Source organism: Stegostoma tigrinum, chromosome 6 (assembly GCF_030684315.1).
Source record: "Stegostoma tigrinum isolate sSteTig4 chromosome 6, sSteTig4.hap1, whole genome shotgun sequence".
Classification (NCBI taxonomy): domain Eukaryota; kingdom Metazoa; phylum Chordata; class Chondrichthyes; order Orectolobiformes; family Stegostomatidae; genus Stegostoma; species Stegostoma tigrinum.
Window position 1 is genome coordinate 108,665,324 of NC_081359.1, and position 18,463 is coordinate 108,683,786.

Genomic DNA, 18,463 nt, shown 5'->3' on the forward strand with positions numbered 1-18,463 from the left:
CAGTCTCCTCTGTTCCAAGGCAAACAAGCTCATTTTATCCAATCTCATCTTGCAACTAAAAGTCTCTGTTTCAGACATCATCCGAAAAATCTCCTCTAAACCACCTCTAGCACAATCACATCTTTCTTTACAGTGCAGATTCTATAACTACACACAATACTCTAGTTGTACCTTAAACAACTTGTTATACAGTTTCTACATAATTTCCTGGCTCTTAAACTCTATGCCTTCCCTAAAAGAAGTAATGATTCCATAAGCTTTCTTAAACACCTTATTACCTGTCCCGCTGCCTTGAGGAACAGATGGGCATACACACAAAAAACCCCTTTGATTCTTGATGCTCACCAAGGTCTTATTGTTCATTTAACATTCCTTTGCCTTGCTTGCTCTGCCCCAGTACATCACCTCACACTTATCCAGAGTGAATTCCATTTGCTGCTGTCAGCCCAACTGAATAGCCTGCCCATATCCTCCACTAATCTAGGCTATCCTCTCACTATTTATGACTCCCAACAATTTTTGTATCACCCGTGAACTTACCAATCAATCATCCTACAATCAAGTCTTTTATGTATATCACATACAGTAAGGACCTCACTATTCCCTGCAGAACTCCACTGAAAGAGTCCTCAACCATCACCCTCTGTTTCATGGAATTCTGCCAATTTTAGACTCAATAAACCAAATTTCTTTGGATCCTATGATCTTGTAGCCATAAGATTTATATGGGTGCTTCAGTTAAGTTTCTAGTCCTTCATAGTTCTCTCCTGGTCATTGTCTGCAGATGACATCTACTTTGGGTTCTGAGCGAGCAGGCAGGCTCTCAAACATAATGTCCCAAAGGTTAGTAGAATCTAGACTGCTGGCTTGCTCCATTTCTCTTCCTATATGAATGACATTCTGCATCTTTATGGCATTGTGACTCAAAAAGGGCAACACAGCTTGATGGACAAACTGCCTTGCTTTGAACAACTAGTAGGAAGCTTCTCCCAGTCACGTCAATCCTTTGACAGTTCATGCAGTACTTCAACTAGTCTTAAAAGTGATTTCAGTGTCCTCTCTTGGAACAGTCACCATTTGGGAGCCCAGAAAGCAAGATCTGGCAGCAAACACTTATTTCAGCCATTTGGCAAAGCTACCAGGCCAAGAAAGTCAATTTTGCAGCAGCCTTACTTGAATGTTTGCAGAGCTGCTTCAAGCATTTATCTAACCATCTTTTCATATAATCTGGAGGACACAGTGGAGGCAATACTGATAAAAATTTCTCCAGTATTCTTACTGACACTTATTATAGGTGTCCAGATGGCATTACAGGATGGAACTGCAGTTAATGGCAACTGCTGCATCATTAGGATTTATGCAGGCATATGGAGGTCCTTGTTGTCACACAGTCAGTTACGTAATGTTTAGAAGGCTATGCTGGTATGGCTGAGCAGCTGCTGGGTCTTGAAAAGGTTTCTCTGATGAGAGAGGAAGCTGCATTGGTATAGGCTGGGTTACAACATTCCAGAGTCTCTCCTTCGACACAGCTGACTGGCTAGGCATGGGTTCATACAAGTTTTAATTTTGGCACCATTGAAGGACTGGCTGAACTTTACATGTCGAGCATGGCTTGCAAATCTGGTATACAATGGGAAAATGATACAGCAGTCATCAGCAAAATGCAGATAATTCATATTTAAAGGTTGCCAGTTTAGTTTTGGCAGGGAGGTGACTGAAATTAAACAGTTTGCCATCAAGGCTCTATTTCATGATGGTACCAGAGGGAAATTGATCTTTGATGAAGTGAGCAGTCATTCTAATGTAAATTGTAAATTGTAAATAGCACTGGTCTATCACTCAGCTTTGCTTGAGAATACAACAGATTCCGAAGTCTCTTATTGACCTTGCACTCTGGACAGTTCCAGCTGTACCATCATGAAGGTTGGTGGACATCCAAATTGATCAAGCACACTCCACAGAGCCTTATAATTTACTGAGTCAAATGCTTCACTCGAATTGGTGAATCCAAATGGCTCACTGGCAAAAAACAAACATTAATTGATAATGAGATAACAAGATGTAGAGCGGGATGAACACAGCAAGCCAAGCAGCAAAGCAACAGGAGAGCTGACATTGCGGGCCTAGACCCTTCTTCAGAAATGGGGTTCTGAAATAAATGTGGAGGGGGGGTGGGGTGGGAGGCAGATAGAAGATGGATAGAGGAGAACATAGGTACACAGGAGACAGACCGGTCAAAGAGGCGGGGATGGAGCCAGTAAAGGCGAGTGTAGGTGGGGAGGTAGGGAGTGGATAGGTCAGTCCAGGGAGGATGGACAGGTCAAGGGGACGGGATGAGGTTAGTAGGTTGGAGATGGGGGTGGGGCTTGAGGTGGGAAGAGGAGATAGATGGGAGGAACGACAGGTTAGGGAGGCGGGGACGAGCTGGGCTGGTTTTGAGATGCAGTAGGGGGAGGGGAGATTTTGAAGCTTGTGAAGTCCACATTGGTGCCATTGGGCTGCAGGCTTCCCAAGCAGTATGAGTTGCTTTTCCTGCAACCTTCGGCTGGCATCATTATGGCACTGCAGGAGGCCCAAGATGGACATGTTCTCTAAGGAATGGGAGGGGGGAGTTAAAATGGTTCACGACTGGGAGGTGCAGCTGTTTATTGCGAACCGAGCGGAGGTGTTCTGCAAAGCGGTCCCCAAGCCTCCGGTTGGTTTCCCCGATGTAGAAGAGGCCACAACGGCAACAGCGGATGCAGTATACCACATTAGCAGATGTGCAGGTACACATCTGCTTGATGTGGAAAGTCTTCTTGGGGCCTGGGATGGGGGTGAGGGGGGAGGTTTATCTGCCGTCCGGGAGAACCACTCTCTCTGTGACTCCCATGTCTGCTCCACACTCCCCTCCAGCCCCACCACACCCAGCACTTTTCCTTGCAACCACAGGAAGTGCTATACTTGCTGCTACATCTCCCCGCCTCAACCCCACCCCAAGCCCCAAGACGACTTTCCACATCAAGATGTTCACCTGCACATCTGCCAATGTAGTATACCGTACCCAGTGTGGCTTCCTCTACATCGGGGAAACCAAGCGGAGGGTTGGGGACCGCTTTGCAGAACACCTCCGCTTGGTTTGAAATAAACAGCTGCACCTCCCAGTCGCGAACCATTTTAACTCCCCCTCCCATTCTGCAGACGACATGTACATCCTGGGCCTTCTGCAGTGCCACAACGATGCCACCCGAAGGCTGCAGGAACAGCAACTCATATTCTGCTTGGGAACCCTGCAGCCCAATGGTATCAACGTGGACTTCACAAGCTTCAAAATCTCCCCTCCCCCTACTGCATCCCAAAACCAGCCCAGCTCGTCCCCGCCTCCCTCATCTGTCCTTCCTCCCACCTGTCCCCTCTTCCCACCTCAAGCCCCACCCCCATCTCCTACCTACTAACCTCATCCCGCCCTCTTGACTAGTCCATCCTCCCCGCACAGACCTATCCCCTCTCTACCTCCCCACCTACACTGGCTTTATCCCCACTACTTTGACTGGTTTGTCCCCTCTCCCACCTATCCTCTCCTCTATCCATCTTCTATCCATCTCCCCCTATTTATTTCTGAACACCCTTCCCCTCCCCCATTTCTGAACAAGGGTCTAGGCACAAAACGATTTTTATTCCAGAACCCTCACCCCATCTCCCTCTCTGATGAATGGTCTAGGCCCGAAACGTCAGCTTTTGTGCTCCCAAGATGCTGCTTGGCCTGCTGTGTGCATCCAGCTCCACACTTTATTTTCTTGGCTTCTCCAGCATCTGCAGTTCCCATTGTCTCTAGGTACGAAACATCAGCTCTCCTGCTCCTAGGCCTGCTGTGTTCATCCAGCTCTACACCTGGTTATCATTAATTGATAATGGATGTTTGTGTGGCTGGAAGGCTGTTCAGAAATAGATGTTCTGCTTTTTTGGCATATATTAATGATTTTGATGTATTGTAGAAGACACGATCAAGAAGTTAGCAGACAACATAAAAATTAACTGTGCGGTTGATAGAGATGATAGCTGCAGACTCCAAGTAGTTATTACTGGATTGGAGGCGCCGGGAGAAACACTGCGGGCAGTATTCAACCTGGAGAGGCGAGGGGTGATGCACTTGTCAAATAAGGCAAAACAACATAATTAATGGCAGAATGCGGTGAAGTGTAGAGGAAGTGAATGTGAAATAAATGGAGTATACGACCATGGATCTCTGAAGGCAAGGTCAATAAAGTTGAGGTGCCATATGGAATTTTTTTTTTTAAAAATTGCCCAAGAATGTTATGCTGGACTGTGTAAAAGCATTAGTTGTGTCACAACTTCAGAACTGTGCGCCCTTATGGCTACCCATGTTACTTGCCATTATTAGACCAAGCAGTCATGTTGCTTAAGTTTTACTACAAATGCATGTGGACTATTTTACTATCTTGAAGAGTTATGAATGGTGCTGAACACTATGCAGTAATTGCCAAACATCCTAGTTCTGGCATTATGATGGACAGAACATCACTGATGAAGTTGAAGACAATGCCTCGAGGAATTGCTGCAGGAATGATGTCCTGGGATTCAGACAGTTAACCTACAACAACTGCAACCATTTTCCTCAGTACCAGGTATGACTCCAATCAGTAGAATTTGTTTCCCCTTGACTTCACTGAGCTGCTTGATACCTGCACTCAGTCAAATGCTGCGTTAATGCCAAGAGCCATTGCTATCATTTTGCTTCACCTCCAGTTCAACTTAAGTCACTTACATTCAGTTCAAGGATGCACTGAAGTCAGGAGCTAGGTAGCCCTGGTGGAACTCATGCTGAATATTAATCAGTAGGTTATAACTGAGCTCACGCCACGTGAAAGTACAGTTGACAATCATTGGGTTGATGGGCTGCTAAATGGACTGAATTTGCCCTGCTTTAGCGTGAGTAGGACACAGCTGGATTGTTTTCCAAATTGTCAGATATATGCCAGAGTTTTAGTTGTACTGGACATCCTGCCTGAGGGACATGTACTGAACACATCATGCCAAGTAAACCTTTTTTTTTGTCAGTGTTCAGGGACAGGAAAGTGAGACTGCATGTAAGGTAGGTAAAGACACCTTGCAGGAACAATCACAGATGGCTCAGGCTTTGTAATTGTTAGAAAGGTTTGAGATTGTTCTAGCTTGTTTGGATCAGAGCAAGGGCTGCAGGGTGGATGAGCAAACTGATCATATTAGTTGCAGCAAAATGTCGTTTTTTTATTCATTCACAGGATGAGGGCGTCACTAGCTAGGCAGCATTTATTTCCCATCCCTAATTGCCCAGAGGGCAGTTAAGAGTCAACCACATTGCTATGGGTCTGGAGTCACATGTAGGCCAAACCAGGTAAGGATGGCAGTTTCCTTCCCTAAAGGACATGAGTGAACCAGATGGGCTTTTCCGACAATCAACAATAGATTTTTAATTCCAGATATTTATTGAATTCAAATTCCACCATCTGCCATGGCAAGATTCAAAGCAGAATATTATCTGGGTCTCTGGATTAACAGTCCAGCGATACTACCACTAGGCCATTGCCTCCTTCTCGTGGTGTTTTACAAGGAAAGACTGAAAACACAGAGGGGTTTAGGGGCACATACATAAATTACAAAGAAGCAAGCATCAAAATTCAGGCTGGTGATAGGAAAAGCATACAGAATGTCAGACTTTATTCCAAAAGGAATGGAATATAAAAATAAGGAGGTCTTGTTAAAATTATGCCAGGCATTAATCAGTCTATACCCAGAATACTGTGAACAGTTTTATTACCTAAGGGAAGACATGCATTGGAGGCAGTCCAGAGATCATTTCCTAGATTGATCCCAGGTATACAGTGATTTTCTTGAGGCAAGGTTGAGTAGCTTGGGCTTGTATTCACTGAAGTTTAGAAGAACGAGAGACCTTACTGCAAAATACACAATCCTTAATGGGCACGAGCGGGCAGATGCGGAGTATATTACGGCTTGTCTGAGAGTGTCTATGACCAGAGGGCATAATCTTAGTTGAAGTGACTGTGCATTTAAGACAGATATGAGGAGAAATTTATTCTCTTAGAGGGCAGCCAATCTGTGGCATTCTTTACCACAGAGGGCTGTGCAGGCTGAGTCAATATGTATATTTAAGACTGTGATAAATTTATTAATCAGTAAGGGGATCAAGAGTTATAGGCATAAGGCAGAAAAGCTTAGTTGAGTGTTATCAAATCTGGCAGACCGAGCGGTCCTTGTGTTGTGGTAGTAAGATTCAGGGCAGTCAGAGGGATTGAGAGCATCCTCTGCAACTGACAGCAAGTGTTCTGCCAGCCCAGTGCCACAGTTTGGGATATCTGCTGAAGGCTGGAGAAGAACATGCAGTGGGAGAGTCGAGGAGCATCCAGGCCTGGGTCTATGTAGTTATTAATGAGCAATGCTAGACAAAGTAGGAGATTATGCATTTTCAGTCTGAGGAGCTAGGCACGTTAAAGAGGACCTCTCGGGTCGTAATGTCTGCTTTGTTGCAAATTAGCAAAGGTAAATCAAAATGGGTGAAATGAACAACCAGCTCAAAGAGTGGTGTTGGAGAAGCCAGTTCCGGTTCATGGGGTACTAGCACCAGTACAGGGAAAAGCGCAATCTGTCCTGTCGAAATGGTTTACAGCAGAACTATGCTATGACTTGAATTCTCACTAAGTGTGCAATTTGATTTGTTTCGATTTATTATTGGCACATGTACCAAGACAGTGTAAACTATTGTAGTGCATTGCAAGGTACTTTACCTGAGTACATCAGGGTAATATAACAGAATGCAGAATATTGTGTTAGTAAAGGGGATTTTAAACTAAATAGCAGGGACATTGGATCAAATGTTTGAAGGTACGGTTCATCAAAGAGTAGAGGCAAGGCAAGGAAAAAAGATATCAAAGTGGAAAATGATAAACAGACTATGACAGAAAGGGACAGAGTTTATAAATGAGTAAAATTAACAAATAAGAACAAAAGGAAAAAAATAGACTAAAAAGACTTTATCTGAATGCACACAACACCTGAAACAAAACAAAAACTAAAAATGCAAATGGAAATAGATAAGTATGATCAGAGACTTGGCTCCAAGGGTTGGTACCTGAAAACTGAAGGGTACAGGACATTTAGAAAGAACAGGAAATTAGGAAGGGGGGCGGGGTGGCACTGTCAATGACAGTATTAGCACAATACAGATTGATTATCCAAGTGCAGTAAATCAGGATGTGGAAATGGGATGGGTAGAGAGGAGAAATATAAAGGCAAAAAGTAACTTATGGGTGTGGTGCACAGGTCCCTAACCAAAACTACACAGTAAAGTGTAGCATAGGGGAAGGAATAATGTACACGTGTCAGAAAGGTATGGCAATAATTATGGAAGAATTTAATATACCTATTGACCAGAACAGTCAGATGAGAAAAGACAGCAACTTGAGTTAACTTAATGCTTTCAGACCAGTTTCTTAGAACAGTAGATTGAAGCCAACCAGAGAGCAGGTTGTACCGGATCTGGTAATGCACAAGCCAAAGGAACTGATGGATGCAGGAACAGTTGCATCTAGAAGATGCTTAGATATGTACATGAATCTGAAAGGTGAAGAGGGATATTGGCCAAACGCAGGCTGTTATTCATTAATAACCTTTGGAAGCCATAATATGATTGAATTCTTCACTCAGTTTGAAGGGGAGGAGGAATGGGTCCAAGGCCGCCTTTTTAAAATTTAAGTAAGGACAATTATGAGGGCATGAGAGCTGGGTAAAATGAATGGGCAAATTGGATTAAAGGATACGTTAACAGTAATGCAGTGGTAGACATTTGAGAGGATATTTCAGGATACACAGAACACATAGATCACGAGTGAGAAAAATTCCAATGCACTGATTCATCATCCATGGTTAACTGGAAATCAAGGCAGGTAGCAGAACAAAAGATTGGGCAGAATATAAATAACAGCAAAGAATGGCTAAAAAATGAATGACGGAAGAATCAGAGTATGTGAGAAAGTTAGCCAGAAATATAAAATATGAGTTAGTAAATGGTTTTACAGATTTTTAAAAATGGTAACCAAATGAGGGCTGGTCATGAAAGAAAGGCAGCTGGGAGGATTAATGATAGGAAATAAGGAACAGGTGGATGAATTGGACAGATATTTAACATTAGCCTTCATTATGTTGGATTCAAATAACTGAGCAATGATAAATTAAGAAATGGGGAGGGGGGGAAATTTGGAAAATGACAATCACCAGAGAAGAGATATTAAATAAACTGTTGAAGCTGCAAGTCAACAAGGGTCCTTATGGATATCATTATAGCTTCTTGAAAGTAGGGATGAGAGATACAGGTATTTCTGCTATAAAGCGTGTTTCGTTAAAAGCTAATTGGCTGTTACGCAATTGACGAATAGTGGATGCTGTTTGGATAACAAATTTTCTACTATACAGTATAGCGATCTCCCTATAAAGTGATTTTCGGTCAGCTTTAATCTTTCAAAACTCCTCAGATGCAGGGAAAGTATCATTTGAATGGAAGGTCAAAAATAAAACTTCTTTATTAAAAGTGAGGGAAACAAAGCAGGAAACTACAGGCACATTATTCTCACACTATCATAAGGCAAACGTTGCAAGGCACACTTAAAGATATTACAGAAAGACATTTCAATAAGTTCAAGATCAGGTGGAGTCAATAGGGTTTTGTCCAATCTCCTGGAGTTCTTTGAGGAATGAAAATATGCTTTGGATAAAAGGGGAAACCACTGAATGCAGTGTACGGAGATTTCCAATAGGCATTTGATAAAGGGCCACATGATAGGCTTCTGCAGAAAACAGAACCTCATGATGTAGGGATAGCTATTTGGCATGGGTAGAAGATTGCTGACTAACAGGAAGCACAGCTTAAATGTATCAACCTTTTCAGGTTGACAATGGAATTGGTGCTGGGAACTCAACTGTGAACAAATTTATATAAATAATATGCATGAAGGAGCTGAAGACTTAATTGCCAGATTTGAGATGATGGAAAGACATATTGTAAAGCAGTTAATGAAGGGAAAATAACAAAAGCTACATAAAAATATACAGATCGGTTAAGCGAGTGAGCAATAATCTAAAGGGTGATAGCATCTCGGAGCTCCAAGGTGAGCTCAGAGGGATCTGGGTGTTAGTGCATGGATTGCAAAAGGTTACTCTGCAAGAACCCAATTCTGAGGAAGGGTTACCAGACCAGAAACGTTAACTCAGATTTTTTTTCTTCACGGATGCTGCCAGACCTGCTGAGTTTTTGCAGCAACTTCTGTTTTTGTACTCCGCAGATACAGCAGACAGCTAGGAACATTAATAGAATGTTATCATTTATTGCAAGAGGACGGGAATACAAAAGTAGGGAAGTTATGTTTCGGCCATACAGGGCACTGCTGGGACCACATCTGGAGTATTGTTTACAGATGGGGGTAAATGCATTGGTGGTAGTTCAGATGAGTAACCAGAATATTTCCTGGAATGAATGGATTATCTCAAGAAAAAGTTGGACAAGCTAAGCCTGTATCCACTGGAATATATATAAGTGTAAGAGGCAACTTGATGGAAAGATTCAAGCTTCTGAAGGGATTTGACAAGGCGTTTGTTGAAAGGATGTTTGTTCTTGAGGGTAAGTCTGGACGTAGCAATCACTATTTCACCTTGTAAAAATCAGGAGTAACCCATTTAAAACAGCAATGAGGCTAATTTTGTTCTCGGAGATGGTTACAGGTCCATGGAATTCGCCTTCTGAAAAAAGGTAGTGGAAGCAGACTGATAATGGGAAATGCAGATGCTGGAGAATGCAAGATAACAAAGTGTGGAGCTGGATGACTCAGCAGGCCAAGCAGCATCTCAGGAGCACAAAAGCTGATGTTTCAGGCTTAGACCCTTCATCAGAGAGTGGAAGCAGAGTTCCTGAATATCCGTAACGCAGAGGTGGATGGATTCTTGATAAAGTAAGGAGCAGAAAGACTATCAGGAGTGGGCAGAAATTTGGATTTGAGGTTAGAAACAAATCAAACATGATCTTTACTGAATATTTGATATAATGAGCGCATCTTTTTTAGAACATAGAACAACACAGTGCAGAACAGGCCCTTCGGCCCTCGATGTTGCGCCGACCTGTGAACTAATCTAAGCCCATCCCCCTACACTATCCCATTATCATCCATATGCTTATCCAAGGACTGTTTAAATGCCCCTAATGTGGCTGAGTTAACTACATTGGCAGGCAGGGCATTCCACGCCCTTCCCACTCTGAGTAAAGAACCTGCCTCTGACATCTGTCTTAAATCTATCATCCCTCAATTTGCAACTATGCCCCCTCATACAAGCCGATAGCATCATCCTAGGAAAAAGACTCTCACTGTCTACCCTATCTAATCCTCTGATCATCTTGTAGGTCTCTATTAAATCCCTTCTTAGCCTTCTTCTCTCCAATGAGAACAGATGCAAGTCCCTCAGACTTTCCTCAAGGCCTTCCCTCCAGATCAGGCAACATCCTGGTAAATCTCCTCTGCACCTTTTCCAATGTTTCCACATCCTTCCTGTAATGGGGCAACCAATACTCCAAGTGGGGCCCCACTAGCATTTTGTACAGTTGCAGCGTGACATCATGGCTCCGGAACTCAATCACTCTAACAATAAAACCTAACACACCGTAAGCCTTCTTAACAGCACTATCACCCTGGGTGGCAACTTTCAGGGATCTATGTGCATGGACACCAAGATCCCTCTGCACATCCACATTACCAAGAATCTTTCCAATGACCTGGTATTCTGCCTTCCTATTATTCCTCCCAAAGTGAATCACCTCACATTTACCTGCATTGAACTCCATTTACCACCTTTCAGCCCAATTCTGCAGTTTACCCAAGTCTCCAGCAACCTGCAACATTCTTCCACACTGTCCACCACTCCACCGACTTTAGTCATCTGCAAACTTACTAACCCATCCACTTACTAACCTGCATCCAAGTCATTTTTATAAATGACAAACAGCAGCGGTCCCAAAACAGACCCTTGTGGGACAGCACCAGTAACCGGACTCCAGGCTGAATATTTTCCAATCACCACTCGTTGCCTTCTTACAGAAAGCCAGTTTCTAATCCAAACTGCTAAATCTCCCTCAATCCCGTGCCTCCGTATTTTCTCCAATAGCCTCCCATGTGGAACCTTATCAAAGGTTTTACTGAAATCCATATATACCACGTCAACTGCCCTACCCTGATCCACATGCTTGATCACCTTCTCAAAAGACTCAATGAGGTTTGTGAGACATGACCTGCCCTTGACGAATCATGCTATCTCGAATCAAATTGTTGCTTGCTAGATGATTATAAATCCTATCTCTCATAATCCTTTTCAAAAAACTTTTCCTACAACAGACATAAGGCTCACTGGACTATAATTACCTGGGTCATCTCTACTGCCCTTCTTGAACAAGGGCACAACATTCGCAATCCTCCAGTAGTCTGGTACTAAACCTGTCGACACTGAGGGCTCAAAGATCAAGGCCAAAGGCTCTGCCACCTCCTCCCTAGCTTCCCAGAGAATCCTCAGGAAAAATCCCATCCAGTCCAGGGGATTTATCTACCTTCACATCTTCTAGAATTGATAACACCTCCTCCTTACTAGCCTCAATCCTTTCAAGCCCGTATCTCAGTCTTCTCCTCTACAATATTCTCCTTTTCCTGAGTGAAAACAGATGAGAAATAATCATTTAGCACCTCTCCAATCTCCACAGGGACCACACACAACTTCTCACTTCTGTCTTTGACTGGCCCTATTCTTACCCTAGTCATCCTTTTATTCCTCACGTACCTATAGAAACCTTTATGGTTCTCCTTTATTCTACCTGCTAATGACTGCTCATGTCCCCTCCTTGCTCCTTTTATCTCTTTCTTTAAATCCTTCCTAGCTAATCTGTAACTCTCCATCGCCTCAACGTCACATAAGCGTCCCTATCAAGGACATGCAATATCTGTTCCTTAAACCAGCTCCACATTTTGATTGTCCCCATCCCCTGCAGTTTGCTACCCCATTCTATGCCTCCTAAGTCTGGCCTAATCACATTATAATTGCCCTTCCCCCATCTATAACTCTTGCCCTGTGGCATGTTCCTATCCCCTTCCATTACTAAAGTAAACATAACCAAATTATGGTCACTCTCTCCAAAGTGCCCACCTACCACTAAATCAAACACCTGGCCTGGTTTATTAACAATATTTAATATTCCTTCCTTTCAACTGTGAACATAGAACGATACAGCACAGGAACAGGCCCTGCAGCCCATCATGTCTTCATCAGCCACGATGTCATTCACACAAAAATAAAAAGGGAGTGATATTATCACTAGGCTATTATCCAGAGACCAAGATAATCTTCTGGCGATCCAGGTTCAAATCCTGCCATGGCAGATGATGAAATCTGAATTCAATAAACGTCTGGATAAAACAGTCTAACGATGACTATGAATAATGAATCCATTGCCAATTGTCAAAAAAAAACCTATCTGCTTCACAAATGTCCTTTAAGGAAAGAAACTGCCATTCCTACCTGGTCTGGTCTACGTGTAACTCTAGGCCCATAGCAATATGGTTGACTCTCCACTGCCCTCTGGGCAATAAATGCTGCCTAGCCCGTCATGCCCTCATCCCGTGAATGAAGAAAGAGAAAAAAATATTAATTCAGTCTGCCTGCACAAGGTATGTATGCCTCTATTCCTGCCTGTCTCAATACCACTTAAACAGTGCTATCGTGTCTACTTCTTCCACTTCTCCTGGCAAAGCATTCCAAGCGCCTATCAACCAAAAAAGTTGCCTCACTTATCTCCATTAAAAAAAACTTTCTTCCTCACCTAACACCTGTGCCCCCTAGTTTTTGACATTTCCATCCTGGGGAGAAAAAAAGGACTCAATTATTCACCGTATCCATGCCTCTCAATTTTACATACATCTATCAGGTCGCCTCCTCAGACTCCGATGCTCGGGTGAAAACAATCCAAATTTGTTCACCCTCTCCAATCCAGACAGCATTGTGGTAAATCTCTTTTGCACCCTCTCCAAAGTCTCTACATTTTTCCTATAGTGTGGTGACTAGAACTGTACACAATACTCCAAATATGACCTGACCAATGTTGTATACAGCTACAATGACTTGCTAACTTACACTCAATGCCTCTACCACTTGTGTTTCTACTTCCATGGAACTATGGACTTGCACCCGAAGATCCCTCTGTATATCAATGGTCCTCAAGATGCTGTCATCTACTGCATATCTTCCTCTCGCACTTGACTCTCAAATACATCTCTTCACGCTTATTGTATTAAATCCCATCTGCCATTTCTCTGCTCAACCTTTCTGACTATCGACAACTCCACCAATTTATATGTTGTATGAAAACTTGCTACTCTGGCCACCTACATTTTAATTCAAATCAACGTAAGTCCCAACATTGATCGTGGTGGAACAACAGTGGTCGTAGACCTCCAACAGAAAAATACTCCTCCAAAACTACGCTCTTCTATGGTCTATGATCAAGCCAATTTTGTATCTAACTCAACAACTTATCTTGGATCCCATGTGATTAATCTTCGAGACTAGCCTCCCATGAAGGACCTTGTCAAATGCTAAAGTCCATGCAGACAGACAGCATCTACTTCCCTATGCTCAATCATCTTTGTCACTTCCTCTAAAAACTCAATCAAATTTGTAGCACAAGCCAACCCCTCTCAAAGCCAAGATAACAAAGCGTGAAGCTGGATGAACAAAACAGGCCAAGCAGCATCTTAGGAGCACAAAAGCTGATGTTTCGGGCCTAGACCCTCCTTCAGAGAGGGGGATGGGGACAGAGCTCTGAAATAAATAGGGAGAGAGGGGGAGGCGGATCAAAGATGGATAGAGGAGAAGATAGGTGGAGAGGAGAGTATAGGCGGGGAGGTAGGTTGGGGATAGTTCAGTCCGGGGAGGACGGACAGGTCAAGGAGGTGGGATGAGGTTAGTAGGTAGGAAACGGAGGTGCGGCTTGAGGTGGGAGGAGGGGATAGGTGAGAGGAAGAACAGGTTAGGGAGTTGGGGACGAGGTGGGCTACTTTTTGGGATGCAGTGGTTGGGGGGGGGGGGGGGGGGGAAGAGAAGGGACAAGGTAGGCTGGTTTTGGGATGCAGTGTGGGGGGGGGGGGTGGATTTTGAAGCTTGTGAAGTCCACGTCGATACCATTGGGCTGCAGGGTTCCCAAGCGGAATGAGAGTTGCCGTTCCTGCAACCTTCAGGTGGCACCATTATGGCACTGCAGGAGGCCCAGGATGGACATGTCATCTAAGGAATGGGAAGAGGAGTCAAAATGGTTCTCGACTGGGAGGTGCAGTTGTTTATTGCGAACCGAGTGGAGGTGTTCTGCAGAGTGATCCCCAAGCTTCCGCTTGGTTTCCCCGATGTAGAGGTAGCCACAACGGGTACAGTGGATGCAGTATACCACATTGGCAGATGTGCAGGCAAACATCTGCTTGATATGGAAAGTCATCTTGGGGCCTGGGATGGGGGTGAGGGAGGTGGTGTGGGGGCAAGTGTAGCACTTCCTGCGGTTGCAGGTGAAGGTGGCGGGTGTGGTGGGGTTGGAGGGGAGTGTGGAGCGGACAAGGGAGTCCCGGAGAGACAGTGGTCTCTCCGGAAGGCAGACAAGGGTGGGGATGGAAAAATGTTTTGGGTGGTGGGGTCGGATTGTAGATGGCAGAAATGTTGGAGGATAATGCGTCGCATTCGGAGGTTGGTGGGGTGGTATGTGAGAACCAGCCCAGCTCGACCCCTCCCCCCACTGCATCCCAAAACCAGCCCAGCTCGTCCCCACCTCCCTAACCTGTTCTTCCTCTCACTTATCCTCTCCTCCCAACTCAAGCCGCACCCCCATTTCCTACCTACTAACCTCATCCCGGCTCCTTGACCTGTCTGTCCTCCCCGGACTGACCTATCCCCTACCTACCTCCCCACCCATACTCTCCTCTCCACCTATCTTCTCCTCTATCCATCTTCGATCCGCCTCCCCCACCCCTCCCTATTTAGTTCAGAACCCTCTCCCCATGCCCCTCTCTGAAGGAGGGTCTAGGCCCGAAACGTCAGGTTTTGTGCTCCTAAGATGCTGCTTGGCCTGCTGTGTTCATCCAGCTTCACATTTTGTTATCTTGGATTCTCCAGCATCTGCAGTTCCCATTACCTCCCTCACAAAGCCATGTTGACTATCCTTAATAAAGTCCAGCAAGTAAATAACTGGAAAACAATTTCCACAGTCCTTGACTCAAGGCAAACTCATGATCACAGTTTTAAAAACCACAGTTACTAGAACTTTTGCAAACTTGCAAAGCAAGATCATACTCAATTTCATAGATACCTGACATGTGTTATACAGATGGCTTTCAGGCTCAAGAATATCAAAAAGGAAATAATATATTTTAACAGCTCAAATAACTGAAATTCAGAATTCTAGTGCACTTTTACAGACAGACACAGCAGTAATTTCTAGAAGTGTTGGCAGGCAGAGGACAGTTCTCTTGCTAAGCTGAATTAGCTTCCTTTCAAAAAAACAGGTTTTGGCGAGGTTTGTGTCTTTTAGGTAGACTTAGCTGTTATAGCCTGGCGTCCAACACTGCTTCCTTCTGTGAGTGCTATCCAACAGACTGATACAAAAAGGAGTTCAGAACGTGTGCTTAAAATTCCTAAGAATCCCAAAGGCATTTCAGTCACGACATCAGGTAATGGGGGAACTGCCCAACCAAGTCTCTGCCTAATCAATTTCTCAGTGGTAGCCATCTTAAGAGAGTCCAGCAAAGTAATTGTTTTAGAACAAAAGCAGATAATTTGTCATTTCCTTCACTGAGCAGCTTGCTGGGGCCATTTCAGACAGCAGTTAAGAATCAACCACATTGTTGATAGCTCTATAGACAGAGGTAGGCCTGATAGAATAAGGATGTCAAAATTCTCTTCCCTGTATTACATTAATGAGCCAGATGTATTTTTGCAACTCAGTGATAACCACTAGAACATCATCACTGCGACTAGCTTTACAGTCAAGATTTTTAAATGTCCTTCACGGCCCCATGGACATGAGGATGATCAGTAGCAAGATTAAGTATACCTACAATATTAATTTTTTGAGAATATCTGAGACACACATGGTTTACTTCTGACAAGAATACTCACCAGATACTATTGTCCCTAATGAACTTTTCTTTCACTGAAGGAGCTTTGTTACGATTTTTTATAAAATGGGTGGAGAAAAAAGGAAGTTTTAAGGCAATTGGCTGAGTAGACTTAAGAAGGGGAAAGAATGGATGTGAGTTTACTCGCTGAGCTGGAAGGTTAGTTTTCAGAGGTTTCGTCACCATTCTAGGTAACATCATCAGTGAGCCGCTGGTATTATGTCCCGCTTTCTATTAATCTGGTTAGGCTTCCTTGGGTTGGTGATGTCATTTCCTACGTTGGTGATGTCATTTCCTGTTCTTTTCTCAGAGGGTGGTAGATGGGCTCCAAATCGATATGTTTGTTGATGGAGTTCTAGGATGGATGTGTTGTCCCAATCAAAGTGGTGTCCTTCCTCATCTGTATGCAAGGATAGTAGTGATAGTGGGTCATGTCCTTTTGTGGTTAGTTGATGTTCATGTATCCTGGTGGCTAGCTTTCTGCCTGTTTGTCCAATGTAGTGTTTGTCACAGTTATTGCAAGGTATTTTGTAGATGACGTTCATCTTGCTTGTTGTCTGTATAGGGTCTTTTAGGTTCATTAGCTGCTGTTTTAGTGTGTTGGTGGGTTTGTGGGCTACCATGATGCCAAGAGGTCTGAGTAGTCTGGCAGTCATTTCCGAAACATCTTTGATGTAGGGGAGAGTGGTTATGGTTTCTGGGCACGTTTTGTCTGTTTGTTTGGGTTTGTTGCTGAGAAATCAGTGGACTGTGTTCATTGGGTACCCGTTCTTTTTGAATACGCTGTATACGGGATTTTCTTCTGCTCTTCGTAGTTCCTCTGCGCTGAATGTTGTTAATTGAAATGTATAATCAGAAGTTTCACTTCCAAAGATGTCAAATATGATAGATTTGATGATGGCACAGTTTAAGATAGGAGGGTGTGATTAAGGAATTTTGGCACTTTACAGGAATATTATTCTAGACCCAAATGCTCAATGCTGACTCTAGGTGATATTATATTCGGTTTCCTTGCACTAATATACCTCATACACTGTATTTTGTGTTAGCAAAATGTGTACGCACACAACATTTGTAAAATCGTATTCCTTTGGTGCTCAGAAATTACCTTTAAGAGACCAAGTTTGCATTCAGCGTCCATCTCTGTATATCCAATTTTTTCCATCTCCCAGGCCCAAGTATTATTGTATTCCAAGCAAATCTATTTCAAATGAAAGAAAATAATTTTACAATCCATTTAAAGAAATAAATTTAGAACATTTTCAAGCAAAACAAAGTACACCATTCAGGACAATTGGAAACTTTGTTTTTGAAAGCTTAATTTGTTATGGCAAACTACAACCAAGCTAGGTGAACAAAGGAATGAAATTCACTTTCAGTCTGTACCAATGTACTGGGAGGCAGCCCAACAATTCCTGCCAAAGAGCTCCCATCTGAGAACCTTAGGTTGGGGAAATTTTGATTGCAATCCACTGACCAAACACAAACATGCATTTTTGGAAAACACTATGCACAGGTGTGATGCAAAACCAAGTTCAGCAGTTACAGCGCAGGTAGGTGCAGCAGCGCAAAAGGTCTCTCAAGCCTGCTCAACCCCATGCACTGTCGTTGGTTTTCACCACCACCTAAAGTAACTAGCAATCTCTATACTGAAATTACACAATAACTGAATAACATAGCTCACCAAGGTAAAAAATTATAAAGGTTCATGTGAAAGGATGAAGTAATTTTTAAAAGAAAATTCTTTGATGGGATGCTGGCATTTGCCCACGCTTTGAACTGAGCAGCGTGGTGGGGCCATTTCAGATGGCAATTAAGAACCAACCACATTGTTGATAGCTCTATAGACAGAGATAGGCCTGACAGAATAAGGATGTCAAAAGTTTCTTCCCAATATTACATTAGTGAACCAGATGTATTTTTGCAAGTCAATGATAACTATCATAGCATCATTACTGAGACTAGCTTTACATTCCAGAATTATTAATTGAATTCAAATTCTATCAGCTGTCATGCAATTGATTTTTAATTGTGATGTCAAGTATTGATTCACCAAAGCACACCACGACTGGAGTCAGTGTAGACAGAGCATGAACCCACATGGCAGTGATTGGCATCTGCCTCTCAGCCGGCAGAGGCAAGAGTTTTGACAAATATGGCATATGAATAAATAATTACAGAAATTTCGTTAGAAGTAGAGTGTTCACTGAAGATTGCACAATGTCAGTCCC

The 18,463-nt window shown here is 43.4% G+C and overlaps 1 protein-coding gene across 2 annotated transcripts in view; it reads right to left on the reverse strand.

Moving 5' to 3' along the window:
- The window catches only part of rsf1a (remodeling and spacing factor 1a), a 112,812-nt gene that overhangs the window by 49,798 nt on the left and 44,551 nt on the right, over positions 1-18,463 (reverse strand). For both annotated transcript variants that reach the window (XM_048532437.2, XM_059646841.1), the window contains one exon: positions 17,341-17,433. In XM_048532437.2, coding sequence (XP_048388394.2) covers positions 17,341-17,433 — 93 coding nt within the window. The remainder of the gene's footprint in view (positions 1-17,340; positions 17,434-18,463) is intronic.